The sequence below is a fragment of the Erpetoichthys calabaricus genome, chromosome 3 (assembly GCF_900747795.2).
Source record: "Erpetoichthys calabaricus chromosome 3, fErpCal1.3, whole genome shotgun sequence".
NCBI lineage: Eukaryota > Metazoa > Chordata > Cladistia > Polypteriformes > Polypteridae > Erpetoichthys > Erpetoichthys calabaricus.
Window position 1 is genome coordinate 241,611,670 of NC_041396.2, and position 14,336 is coordinate 241,626,005.

At 39.8% G+C, this 14,336-nt stretch overlaps 1 protein-coding gene across 1 annotated transcript; it reads right to left on the bottom strand.

Annotated features, from left to right (window-relative positions):
- Positions 1–3,814: 3,814 nt before the first annotated feature.
- On the bottom strand, positions 3,815–4,525 carry LOC114649521 (putative protein TPRXL). The gene has a single exon (XM_028799015.1). The coding sequence runs from the start codon at positions 4,523–4,525 to the stop codon at positions 3,815–3,817; it is 711 nt and encodes a 236-aa protein (XP_028654848.1).
- Positions 4,526–14,336: the final 9,811 nt, after the last annotated feature.

Sequence of the window (14,336 nt, forward strand, 5' to 3'; positions counted from 1 at the left end):
TTTCTGTCGATCAAGGTTTTGTTTCAAACTCCACAAAACGCGCAAATGGAATGAAAAGACGCGCAGGTCTGAAAGTATCTGTGACGTCCATAAAGTCTGCCCTCTCTGCAAACGGAGATACATAGTGAATGCCGAGTCAAAACCTCACAAGTGTCGACCCAAACATTGTTGCATTTGTAGAATGGTCATGAAAGAATCGGATGAAAATCATCAGTGCTTTATTCAAAGCATACTTCAAAGACTGATCCACGAAAAGTACGTGTTCTATGATTTTGAGTGCCGTCAAGATGACGGCATCCACATCCCCAATTACATCCACTGCATGCATTGGAACGGTCAATTGTGGAGTTGGTCCGGGGAGGACTGCGTCGCAAAGTTCTTCCACAGATATCGATGTCCGAGATACCAAGAGTATACGTTCATAGTTCACAATTCTAAGGGGTATGACGGCTATTTCCTAATGAAATATCTCGTCGAGAGTGGGCAAACTCCAATGGTTACAGCTCAGGATTGTAAACTAATTTGTTTTATAGAAGAAGATTATGACTTGAGATTTATCGACTCGTTGAGTTTCTTACCCATGAAATTGAACAGTATGCCCAAAGCCCTGGGATTCCAGGCTCAAAAAGGGTACTTTCCCCATTTCTTTAACACTGTTGAAAATCAAAATTATCGGGCCGTATCCCGAGCCTAAATATTACTTCATTCAACACCTGATGAGCCAGGAAAGAGAGGATTTTTTGTCTTGGTACGATTCGATTAAAAACGGTACCTTCAACTTTAGACGAGAAATGGCTTACTATTGTAGAAATGACGTGGTTATTTTGAGAACAGCGTGCATGAAATTTAGAGAGGAAGTGCCCAGGATCGGTAATATTGATCCCTTTCAGTGTATGACCCTAGCTTCTCTCTGCCTGTTCATGTACAGACAAATTTGCATGCCTGATAATGCGATTGGAATAATTCAGAGTGATCATTACAAAAGCACTCACAAAGCTTATTCTAATGCTTCTATTCAATGGCTGATGTTTCTTTTTGAGAAGGAAAAAATAAACATTCGACACGCCCTGAATCACGGTGAAGTAAAGATGGGTTCCTTTTATCTAGACGGTTATGCCGAAGTTCAGGGTGTCCCGACGGTCTTTGAGTTTGCCGGCTGCTTTTATCACAGATGCCCAGAATGCTACGAGGCGCAAGCTAAACATCCTCTCACGGGGGCGCCTTTTGCCGATTTGTTTAAAACGTTTGACGTCAAAATGAAGAAATTGTGTGAAAAATTTAATCTGACGGTTAGAGTGATTTGGGAACATCAGTGGGAACGCATGAAAAAAGAGGACTCGGAGCTTCAGGATTTCTTAAAACGCTTTGAGTTTCCTGAACCTATCAACCCCCGTGATGCCCTGTATGGAGGGCGCACCAACTCTATTAAATTATATCATAAGGTTCAAGGCGACGAGCAAATGCATTATTACGATTTTACAAGTCTGTACCCTTACGTCAACAAAACAAAAACCTACCTGATCGGCCATCCGACCTTTGTTTTTGAGGAGTTTGCAGATCTTAAACAATACTTCGGGCTCATTAAAATCACAATGCTAGCCCCTCGCAATCTGTATTTTCCGGTCCTCCCTTTAAGAATTTGCGGTAAATTGATGTTCACTCTGTGCCGTATGTGTGCAGAAACCCAAACAACCACCGGACTTTGCCGTCACAATGATCGGGAAAGGTCTATAACAGGAACCTGGTGCAGCGTTGAAATACTAAAAGCCTTAAATAAAGGGTATAGAGTTTTAAAAATACATGAAATATGGCACTACGAACAGAGCACCTCCGATTTATTTTCCGATTACATCAAAATTCATCTGAAAGGCAAACAGGATGCCTCGTCCTGGGCCCATAAGGGCCAACCTTTGTGAGTGCTTTTGTAATGATCACTCTGAATTATTCCAATCACATTATCAGGCATGCAATTTTGTCTGTACATGGACTGGCAGAGAGAAGCTAGGGTCATACACTGAAAGGGATCAATTTTACCGATCCTGAGCACTTCCTATCTAAATTTCATGCACGCTGTTCTCAAAATAACCACGTTATTTCTACAATAGTAAGCCATTTCTCATCTAAAGTTGAAGGTACCGTTTTTAATCGAATCGTACCAAGACAAAAATTCCTCTCTTTCCTGGCTCATCATGTGTTGAATGCTGTAATATTTAGGCTCGGGGTACGGCCCGATGTACTTTTGCTTTTCAACGGTGTTAAAGAAATGGGGAAAGTACCCTTTTTGAGCCTAGAATCCCAGGGCTTTGGGCATACTGCTCAATTTCATGGGTAAGATACTCAACGAGTCGATAAATCTTAAGTCATAATCTTCTATAAAACAAATTAGTTTACAACCCTGAGCTGTAACCATTGGAGTTTGCCCGCTCTCGACGAGATATTTCATTAGGAAATAGCCGTCATACCCCTTAGAATTGTGAGCTATGAACATGTACTGTTGGTATTTTGGACATCGATATCTGTGGAAGAACTTTGCGATGCAGTCCTCCCCAGACCAAACTCCACGATTGACCGTTCCAATGCATGCAGTGGATGTAATTGGAGATGTGGATGCCGTCGTCTTGACGGCACTCAAAATCATAGAACACATTTTTCGTGGATCAGTCTTTGCGGTATGCTTTGAATAAAACACTGATGATTTTCATCCGATTCTTTCATGACCATTCTACAAATGCGACAATGTTTGGGTCGACACTTGTGAGGTTTTGACTCGGCATTCACTATGTATCTCCGTTTGCAGAGAGGGCAGACTTTATGGACGTCGCAGATACTTTCAGACCTGCGCGTCTTTTCATTCCATGTGTGCGTTTTGTGGAGTTTGAAACAAAACCTTGATCGACAGAAACGATGACAATCGGAACATCGAAAAGCCTCCCCGTCAACCCAACGACAGTCTGTAGAGAAACAGACGTCACAGTGCTGCTCACAACTATGTCGTGACGGGCTAGAATACCCCGTGTAGCAAAAATCGCAGAAGTAGTCAAATCCCAGAAAGCCTTTTAGATTCAAAATACCATAATAATGTTCATGATGCAAAAACAGGAAAGCTGTCTTTGTTTTTCTGACACGGGACGCTTCAAATTTTAATAGAGCGTTAGTGTTCAGTTCCCGATACCAGACGATAAGTTTAATTCCCATTAACCTCTCAAACTTTTCAATATCTGAAAACGTTACTTTCTGATCCATTGATAATCTGACCATGACATGCAATTGACGAGTCTCTTGTTCACACAAATTCTGATTGTTTCTGAACCTAGCGTTTCATACTGCCAACAAACCCCTGGCAAAACAGCACTGATCATCCGGGTTGAAGGAGATCCATAGGTGCTTCCATTTCTTTTGAACTATTATATCGTTGAAAAGGGTACAGGCTAAGAGCCCTGCCACCAGATGGAACCCTCACTACCTGAATGATAAGCGTCAGGCTGGAATTGGCTAAAATAGTAGCGTGACTCTGGAGAAGTAATTCAATTTGATTAAAAAAATCCTCCACAGAAAGCATACCCGCGGGGATTAGGGAAAAAACACTGGGGTTGAGAGATTCAGCCCGTAATTCTAACTGCACTAGATCCTTAGAATTCAAAGTGCTCGTAAAACTGTCTAATATTTGTTGAAGGGTCTCGTGTATATGATTAAAAACTTCGGCAAATGAATCAAGTGTGTAGGCCTCAGAAAAATTGAAGTGGTGTCTAATCTTGATATTGTTAAATTTTGGACGCTCCGTTATAGATAAATTATTTAATCTGGAAGTGGAGGGCTACGGGGAGCTTACTGACGGGTCTGGAGATGAAGGATTGTCCGTATGTGAGGTAGATGGCTGTGGAGAGTCGGCTTCGAGAGTCGAATTTACCCCGGACGGATTAGTCACTCCGGATCCTGTCTGAGGATTTGAATTATCTGCCCCTGTTAAGTCATCAGCAGGTGAGTGTTGAAGATGGACCTTGCTGCACCTTGAGGTAGAAGGCTGCATTACCGGTTCGCTGTCAGGAAAGTGTTGAAGTGGGGATCTACTTGCACCAGAGGAGCATGAGGACCCTGACACCCCCGAGGTAGAAATTTGTGGGGTTTTTACATTCGTGTCTAGGACATTAGGTTGTTGTGATGGGCCTGAAGATGTTTTGGCCTCAGAAGAGGTATTCTTCAAAAGCTCCAGCAGAGCGTTAACTACGGCTATTTCATCAGAATTTAGAACCTGGAGCGAATTATTAATGAGATCAAAATTGTCGATCGGATGTGTCACTGGGTGTGGTGATTGAACAATTTGAGGAGATCGCGGAGGGGTGGGGATTTTACGGGGCTTTATGGAATATTCTAGGTTATCAGACATCTCTTTTAATAGTCTCAGGTTTTCACTGGACGGTCTTTTCCTACCTTCACGCCCTCCAGAATATTCACAAACAGCGTCTGTATCACTGCCACTACTGTCACTGCCGGTGTCGCTGCTTCCGCTAGAGCTGTTTTCAGGCATGACCTAAATTTAATGAAAGGCTACAATTATGAACACAGAATATAATAATAATTTGCAATTATGAACACAGAATATAATAATAATAATTTGCAATCAATGTTATTTTCATGAAAAAAAGTAATATAAAACTGCTCCTTTAATTATAGGTTAGATGGATGTAAAATGCATACATATGCATCAAGTCTAAATACTTTTCGGGTATGGAGTTGTACACAGGAGCCTCTAATTCTACAAATTGCACCAGTAATTGATGAAGTTGTTCAGTCAGCTGCTCCAGTCTTTCTCGATGTCTCCGCTGGTGGTCAGGACGAAGGGAATATCGGGGTGAATAGCTGTTTCTACGCTGATATCCACGGTCAGAGTGAAGCGTTGCCGACAAAGGGGACAACCTGTTAGAAAAAGATGGAGTCGGTGATAGTGGAGAAGACTGCAAGAGATTGGAATTAAAGCTGAACTCAGAGGGCGCCGGAGAATGCTGAACTCCGCTCTCAGAGGGTGTAGGTGTTTGTAGATTCTACCAGTTATGGTACAGGGCTAGATTTTCTGAATCATCCAACACTTGCGTTAAAATACCCGGGGGACTGGGATCTGTAAATAAAGTATGAACTTCTCAGTTAAAGGCCTCTTTTCACAAAATCTGTATGCCTCCTACGTTTCTTTGATAAATTGAAATCTAAAATGACACTTACTGCGATTGGTCAACCCGGAGGAAGCCCTTTGAGAAACTGATTCACTTTGTAAAGGATTATAGTTTAAAAAACAAAAGGCATACGCTCTTTAAAATAACAATCCCCGCTTCCAAAGCCTTCCGCGGTTCAAACAAAATGCCTGCTCTCTTTAAACAAGCAATCCACACACGATCTCACATACGCATGCACACAGGCACACGCACGATCTCACATACGCAAGCACAGCTCATGCGTTTAATCCTGCACGTCGACACTTTTCATGCACGAAGCATTCTGATAGAAGCGTGTCCATATAAAAAATTCTATTTTACGGTAGCTAGACAGACTCTCGCCCGAAATAGGTTATTTTGTAACTACCTGAAGCACTTTAACAAAGCTCACACGCAATCCCTACACCAAGATGGATAAAAACTTTATCAAAACAGACAGCCTAGTTCTTAAGATATAATCTCATAAATATAGGAACATTTTAATCCTATTCATTTACACATGATTCAACAATTTGGAATACTAGAAGGTATTAAAATAAATACATTTAGCAAAATGAATGAAAGCTTCAGACACACGCGCGTGCCCCAGCTGGCGCACACACACACGCACGAGCGCACTGACGCTCCTACACAAGCACTCAAACACGTTGTAAGCATAAAGCATTATAAAAAGGTTCTTCCATGATTCCGCATAATAAATCGTAGACTCTACGGGGATATAACCCATAAAAACAAAAAATTAAAGGATTCAAAACTGACCGTTTTTTACAACAAATTTTATCACTGTATACATCCATAATTATACTCAAATATTCACTCACACACTACCCTTTATAATTTCATGAACGTTTCAGACAGATAGAAACATGTCAATATAAAAAGGCTACAATCTCATGCCCATTTATAATCTCATCAGACAGATTGAAAAATGTCCATATAAAAAGGCCACAACTGATCATAAACAAATACATGCGCTGTTACACATGCTCCCATGCGCAAGCATGCCCAAACTTCATGTGTTTATTTAAACATCTATCATTTTTTTAAAAAAGGCCCTTATCGTTTTCCGAGTCGGCTTGAATACAGTTCTAAGGAAGAAATTTAAGGATTCAACCCTCCGTTTTTTAAAGCATACTCGTTTAACACTTATAAGAATCGTGAATAGGCCTTACCGTGGTCCTGGTTTGTCGGTACGATGCTCTCTGCAGAATAGTCTGTATGAACGATAATTATATTTTATTTAGTCCTAGCCATAAATACTAGAAATCATTAAGACGTTCGTGAAAACGCACCGTCATGGCTGAAATTAGCAGACATCTTGTCGTTCTCAGGGCGAGCGGAGAAATGGGCTTGGTTATGGACGCAGCTCTCTTTACAGAGAAAAGAGCGGTATTTTGGAAATGTAGCCTGTGATTTCTGATAGCAGATGTTTGCCAATCATTTTAACTGGACATCCGTGTAATGTCCGTTGTCTGGGATTCACATCCATGTCTTTGGCCGGTCTCCGAATAGCTTCCTTTGTAACAGATAGATTTCTTTTAGCAGCTGCAATCCGCAAGGTGAGACGGTTTTTACATGGCCCACCGGACGCTCTGACATGAAGTTAAAGGTCAGGACCCTGGCCCCACCTGTTGCCTATGAGTTGTGAATCACACCCCCCACCTCCCCTTAGCTTCAGGCTACCTGAGCTGGTGGCGATATGCTTTGGAAAGCGTGGCTTTCCAAAGATTGTTTTAAAGAGCCTTTCTCTATCCCCAGAATGACTGCATGTTGAAGGCAATCTAACATTTAGACAATTAAACGCTTGCTTCCACAATATGTTTCCTTAGGGCCAGCTGATATATGTATTGGAAATACTTTGTATATAAATTATACACCCGAGGATAGCTTTTTATACGCAATTTAAAAGGGAACTGTTGCATACGTCTGTGATTTTTACAAGGCTTATATCAAACCATATTTAAAAGGGTATGAAAAAAAAGTTTTAGATCGATTTTTATACAAATTATAAAGCCAAGGATAGCTTTTTATACGTCTCAAACGTTCTTTAAAAGGGTGCTGATGCCTATTATTTAACCGTGTGTGATTTTTTACAAGGCTTATATCGCACTAGTTAACTCATTTTTTACCTAGATAAGTGAAACATACTCCGTGCGTCTCATGGACCGATGAGAAACGTGCTCTGTTCACTTTGGGATTATCAGAGTACACTTCTAACGTTTAGAAAACTATTCGCAATGTGTTTCCTTAGGGGCAGCTGATTATTTAAAATGGGAGGTAATGGATGGAACAGGGCTTTTATTTTTTTTTTAAGATATACAAAATATATATCCGAGGCTAGACCACTGACACCTTGCACAAGGAGGGCAAGACACAAAAGGTCATTGCTAAAGAGGCTGGCTGTTCACAGAGCTGTGTCCAAGCACATTAATAGAGAGGCGAAGGGAAGGACAAGATGTGGTAGAAAAAAAGTGTACAAGCAATAGAGATAACCGCACCCTGGAGAGGATTGTGAAACAAAACCCTTTCAAAAATGTGGGGGAGATTCACAAAGAGTGGACTGCAGCTGGAGTCAGTGCTTCAAGAACCACCACGCACAGACGTATGCAAGACATGGGTCTCAGCTGTCGCATTCCTTGTGTCAAGCCACTCTTGAACAAGAGACAGCGTCAGAAGCGTCTCGCCTGGGCTAAAGACAAAAAAGACTGGACTGCTGCTGAGTGGTCCAAAGTTATGTTCTCTGATGAAAGTAAATTTTGCATTTCCTTTGGAAATCAAGGTCCCAGAGTCTGGAGGAAGAGAGGAGAGGCACAGAATCCACGTTGCGTGAGGTCCAGTGTAAAGTTTCCACAGTCAGTGATGGTTTGGGGTGCCATGTCTTCTGCTGGTGTTGGTCCATTGTGTTTTCTGAGGTCCAAGGTCAACGCAGCCGTCTACCAGGAAGTTTTAGAGCACTTCATGCTTCATGCTGCTGACAAACTTTATGGAAATGCAGATTTCATTTTCCAACAGGACCTGGCACCTGCACACAGTGCCAAAGCTACCAGTACCTGGTTTAAGGACCATGGTATCCCTGTTCTTGATTGGCCAGCAAACTCGCCTGACCTTAACCCCATAGAAAATCTATGGGGTATTGTGAAGAGGAAGATGCAATACGCCAGACCCAACAATTCAGAATAGCTGAAAGCCACTATCGGAGCAACATGGGCTCTCATAACACCCGAGCAGTGCCACAGACTGATCGATTCCATGCCACGCCACATTGCTGCAGTAATCCAGGCCAAAGGAGCTCCAACTAAATATTGAGTGCTGTACACGCTCATACTTTTCATGTTCATACCTTTCAGTTGGCCAACATTTCTAAAAATCCTTTTTTTGCATTGGTCTTAATTGATATTCTAATTTTCCGAGATACGGAATTTGGGACTTTCATTAGTTGTCAGTTATAATCATCAACATTAAAAGAAATAAACATTTGAAATACATCAGACTATGTGTAATGAATGAATCTAATATACAAGTTTCACTTTTTGAATGGAATTACTGAAATAAATCAACTTTGTCATGATATTCTAATTTTATGACCAGCACCTGTATAACATTGGATATAAATATTTTCTTCATACAACACTAGATGAGATAAATACAGGATATATAAACCATTAAATAGAATAAAGAGAACAAATACACTAGAGTAAAATACTAAATTTAATAGATAGATACAAAGATAGGTAGATAGGTAGATAGATAGATAGATAGATAGATAGATAGATAGATAGATAGATAGATAGATAGATAGATAGATAGATAGATAGATAGATAGATAGATAGATAGATAGATAGATAGATAGATAGATAGATAGATCGATAAATACTTTATTAATCCCAAGGGGAAATTCACATACTCCAGCAGCAGCATACTGATAAAGAAAATATTAAATTAAAGAGTGATAACAATGCAGGTATACAGACAGACAATAATTTTGAATAATGTTAACGTTTACCCCCCCGGGTGGAATTGAAGAGTCGCATAGTGTGGGGGGAGGAAAGATCTTCTCAGTCTGTCAGTGGAGCAGGAAAGTGACAGCAGTCTATCGCTGAAGCTGCTCCTCTGTCTGGAGATAATACTGTTTAGTGGATGCAGTGGATTCTCCATGATTGACAGGAGCCTGCTCAGTGCCCGTCGCTCTTCCACAGATGTCAAACTGTCCAGCTCCGTGCCTACAATAGAGCCTGCCTTCCTTACCAGTTTGTCCAGGAGAGAGGCGTCCCTCTTCTTTATGCTGTCTTCCTAGCACACCACTGCGTAAAAGAGGGCGCTCGCCACAACCGTCTGATAGAACATCTGCAGCATCTTATTGCAGATGTTGAAGGACGCCAGCCTTCTAAGGAAGTATAGTCGGCTCTGTCCTTTCTTACACAGAGCATCAGTATTGGCAGTCCAGTCCAATTTATCATCCAGCTGCACTCCCAGGTATTTATAGGTCTGCACACAGTCACCTCTGATGATCATGGGGTCCATGAGGGGTCTGGGCGTCCTAAAATCCACCACCAGCTCCTTGGTTTTGCTGGTGTTCAGGTGTAGGTTTGAGTCGCACCATTTAACAAAGTTCTTGATTAGGTTCCTATACTCCTCCTCCTGCCCACTCCTGATGCAGCTCATGATAGCAGTATCATCACAGAACTTTTGCATGTGGCAGGACTCTGAGTTGTATTGGAAGTCCGATGTATATAGGCAGAACAGGACCGGAGAAAGTACAGTCCCCTGCGCCACTCCTGTGTTGCTAACCACAATGTCAGACCTGCAGTTCCAGTGACGCACATACTGAGGTCTGTCTGTAAGATAGTCCACGATCCATGCTACCAGGTATGAATCTACTCCCATCTCTGTCAGCTTGTCCCTAAGGAGCAGAGGTTGGATGGTGTTGAAGGCGCTAGAGAAGTCCAGAAACATAATTCTTACAGCATCACTGCCTCTGTTCAAGTGGGAGAGGGATCGGTGTAGCATGTAGATCAGCCAGTTTGCAAATAATCAAATAATCAATGGCTGACCTTGATGACCACAATTTGATTGATAGTCCTGTTTAGGATGTACATGACTTTTTAAAAATGTATATTTTACATTTTTATTTTGAGGAGCAGTGTAAACTTCAAGAAGAAGGAAAAAGAACAATGGCATATATAAATATATGTATATGTTATGATCCAGCTTGATTCAAAAAAGGAAACACATTTTATCATAGTGAATAAAAATAACAGCATCAGCTTTTAAGCATAAGCTCTGAAGGATATGAGACTCAGACACATGTCAGGTGCACACATAGAGCAGGGTTCAAATTTAACTCTTACACAAGGTGGGCTCAGAATTAACAATCTCTCTGTTCAAAGCACGTCCGTTTGTGAAGTATAAGTATGTACTTATAGGTTTAAGAAGGAGTATAAAATACAATTATTTATTAATGGTTAAAACCAGGATCAAAAAAAAAATCAAAGTAGTGAACATTATACATAAAAATCAATCCATCCGTCCATTATCCAACCTGCTATATCCTAACTACAGGGTCGCGGGGGTCTGCTGCAGCCAATCCCAGCCAACACAAGGCACAAGGCAGGAAACAAACCCCGGGCAGGGCGCCAGCCCACCACAGTATACAAAAAAATAATATCAAAAAATACATACAGTATGTGATAAATAAAAGAATAAATCAAGCAACCGATTCCCCTAAACAAAATCTTATACTGGGTTCGCATTCAAGGTTGAAATATAACATCACAGGCAGTAAAAATAAATATCACAAAGCAACCTTTTAAACTAAGAAAAACAATAACATAAAAAGCAAAACAGTAGAGCAGCTGTAAAGCAGCAAAAAACTAAAAAGAAAGAACAACAAATAATTAACATTTCAACTGGTTGAAGAAAAAAAAGAAACTTTTTTTTTTTACTATCTCACTGAAATGGCCACCTCTATCTCTCTTCCACTACCTGCTGGTCTTATTCTAGCCCTTAATTGGAGTTAGATGAGACTAATTGCAAACAATGACATGTACAGTACATCTCTGGTCCTTGGTCTTGAAACTAGACGACTTTGCCCTAAAATGTTAACATTGATTGAGGATTCAGGTTGTCACAGCCGTAACCCTAACTTGTGCTTGACTACGCACTTTAATGTCCTTTTAACACTGACGCTCGTTTCAAATTTCCCAAAATTCACCATTTTTTGGTTTTCTAACAAAAACTCTTTTAGTGATTTAATCAGTTATAGTTACTTAGAGATGTGTATGCTACATTAAACAACCAAACATGTCAGCAAAAACAATAAATGTGTAATAGCTTTGTACAGAGCCCTGTTAAAATCATATTTTGACTGTGTGGTCTTGAGTGATAGGAGTTTAGTTTTCCTTCCAGTTCAACTTAAATCTTTTTTCTTCCTTTTTATTGTTTGTTTCCATTTCTTGCACAATGATTTTCCCTAATAAATGCCATCCATTATCTGTTGCTACCAGTAATTACCGAATGGGAGTTAGAGGAATAATAAAGAAAGGGTTAATGCAGCTCCAATTACAATGAGTCCATTAACTGTCTTACTGCCTAAAAGGAGGAAGCTGCTGATGTGCCTACAGTTGTATTTCATGGTCTTGCATGTATGCACTGCTGGGTAAGTCATGACTGACATTTGTCACTGTAGAGAAAACTTCTGGGGTAAAATAAGCATTTTTACAAACAGAGTAAAATAACTGCAATAGATTGTCTAATAGTGTATCTTTTTCTGTGAAATAAGAGTTTAGCGTGCATTGGTACACACACATGTGCATTTGCATCCCACAATATGAAATCAAAAGCCATTCATTTACAGAGAAGACTATTAAGGTGCTAATACTGTAAGGCAGGCTCCTGTCAGACAGTACTGAGGAACTCTATGCTGGCAACAGACTGGGAAGGGAATGGATGAATCAAAAAAAGCCTTTTCTTACTTTTAAGGAATGCATTTAACATATAAAAAATACCTTAATAATTTTCCAAATGCATCTATGTCTTTTCAGTAACATCATCAATAAAATACCCATAATAATTAGAGTTGAATGTTTATTTATTGTCCTGCGGTTGGTTGGCACCCTGCCCAGGATTGGTTCCTGCCTTGTGCCCTGTGTTGGCTGGGATTGGCTCCAGCAGACCCCCGTGACCCTGTGTTCGGATTCAGCGGGTTGGAAAATGGATGGATGGATGGATGGATGTTTATTTATAATTAGCATCCAAATAATAAAGATTTGTTCCTCAAAAACAAAACACTTCTGTTTCACTAGGGAGTACAATGGCTCTGTAATTGGAGTAGTAAAAATTTACATTAATCTCTCAGGATTTTGCAAATATATAAACTTTTGTTAATGACTTTCAGAGATACACATTATCAAACTGAGAAGCATAATGCTGTATCCAGTAAAAGGGACTTTATAAAACCTGAATCATGTATTCAGAAACAAGTTACTGCTATCCTGAAAATAATGCAACTTTCCTTAAATTTGTAAGGCGGACCGAAATATTAATACTGCTTTACCTCTCCACAGGAATTCTGATTGGAGTTACAGTATTTGGAAATTTGTTTGTGATCATCACTGTCTCTCATTTCCGGCAACTTCACACTCCTACTAATTTATTTGTCCTTTCGCTTGCTGTGACAGATTTTCTTTTTGGCTTTATTCTGCCTTTTCAGTTTATTGATGTAATTGAGAATTGCTGGTACTTTGGTGATGCATTTTGTCCTTATTTTCAAACATATTTTAATTATTTACTTTTTGTTTCTGTTTTAAATTTGGTAAGCATATCATTTGACCGCTACTTTGCCGTGTGCAATCCATTTCTTTATAGCAGCTATGTAACAAATTCGGTGGCAGGTTCATGTATTATTTTCATATGGTTGTTAGCATTTTTATACACATATACATTTTTGTTTCATACTGGAGGTTTACTTGTAACTGACAGGTGTGTGGGTATGTGTAGGTTTGTGCATTATGATGATTGGTCGATGATACATTATACACTGACGTTTGTATTGCCTATGCTGCTTATAATATGTTTGTATTCAGTAATATTTGCGACAGCAAGAAGACACGTAAAAGCGATCAACTGTATGATGAAAGAAACAAAATCAGCAAGCAGAAAAATAACACAACTGTCTAAACCATCTGAAAGAAAAGCTGCAAAAACCCTAGGAATAGTAGTAATAGCTTTTATTGTGCTCTGTTCACCTGGCTTTGTGTTCATCCTAGTTGAAATGTTGTTCACTATTAACTCAGAAAACTTAGGACAAGTGCGATTAGCAGTGACTTATGTATCAACATTGAATTGCTGCATTGATCCAATTATTTATGCTTTGTTTTATCCTTGGTATAGGAAATCTTTAAAAATGATGGTGACATTAGAAATATTTAAATCTTCATCACTAATGACTAACATATTTTAAATTAATTTTTAGACATATATGATTTGTATCTCTCGTATATTTAATTGTTCTTTTTTAATTGCAAAACATAACATAGTAGTTTACCTTATCTCTGGTATGGGTGTTTTATTTGATCATTTACTTTTTCTTTATAAAACAGACACTTTCTGTGAATATTGATTTTTGGTGTTTTTGTCTTAATGTTTACGGTGCCAAATGTCAAAATGAAAACAAAACGGTATAAATGCATTACAGGTAATATTGGACATTTAAATTGTTGCTTTAAAGCCCATTCCAATATAGCTTTGGGTCTTTGAGGTTTGTTGTCTAACTTGAAGATAAATCTGCTTCCCTTTCGCAGTTCTCATGCAGACTACAGCAGGTTTTCCTCCAGGATTTTCATATTCTTCCCTGCATTCGTTTTTTTTTTCTATCCTCTGCCTTCTCATGCTATTGGGTTTTTTTTTTTGGCCAAAAAGTATATTATACACAAAGTGCCTACTTTTAAAGTTGCTCTCACTGCTCAATCTAGTGCTCTGCTTGCCTGCACCATGGCTGTTTCCTCTCCTCTCCGCTGCGCCTGCTTGCACCACCGACCAAATCATCCACACACTCTGACACACCTGCAGCCCAACAGAGTGTAATTTAAGACCGCAGTACCTATGAGGTCAGTCATGTAGTGCCCCAACATCAC

Coding starts and splice junctions, on each gene's coding strand:
- LOC114649521 (XM_028799015.1), bottom strand. CDS start 4,525: ATGCCTGAAAACAGCTCTAGCGGAAGCAGCGACACCGGCAGTGACAGT.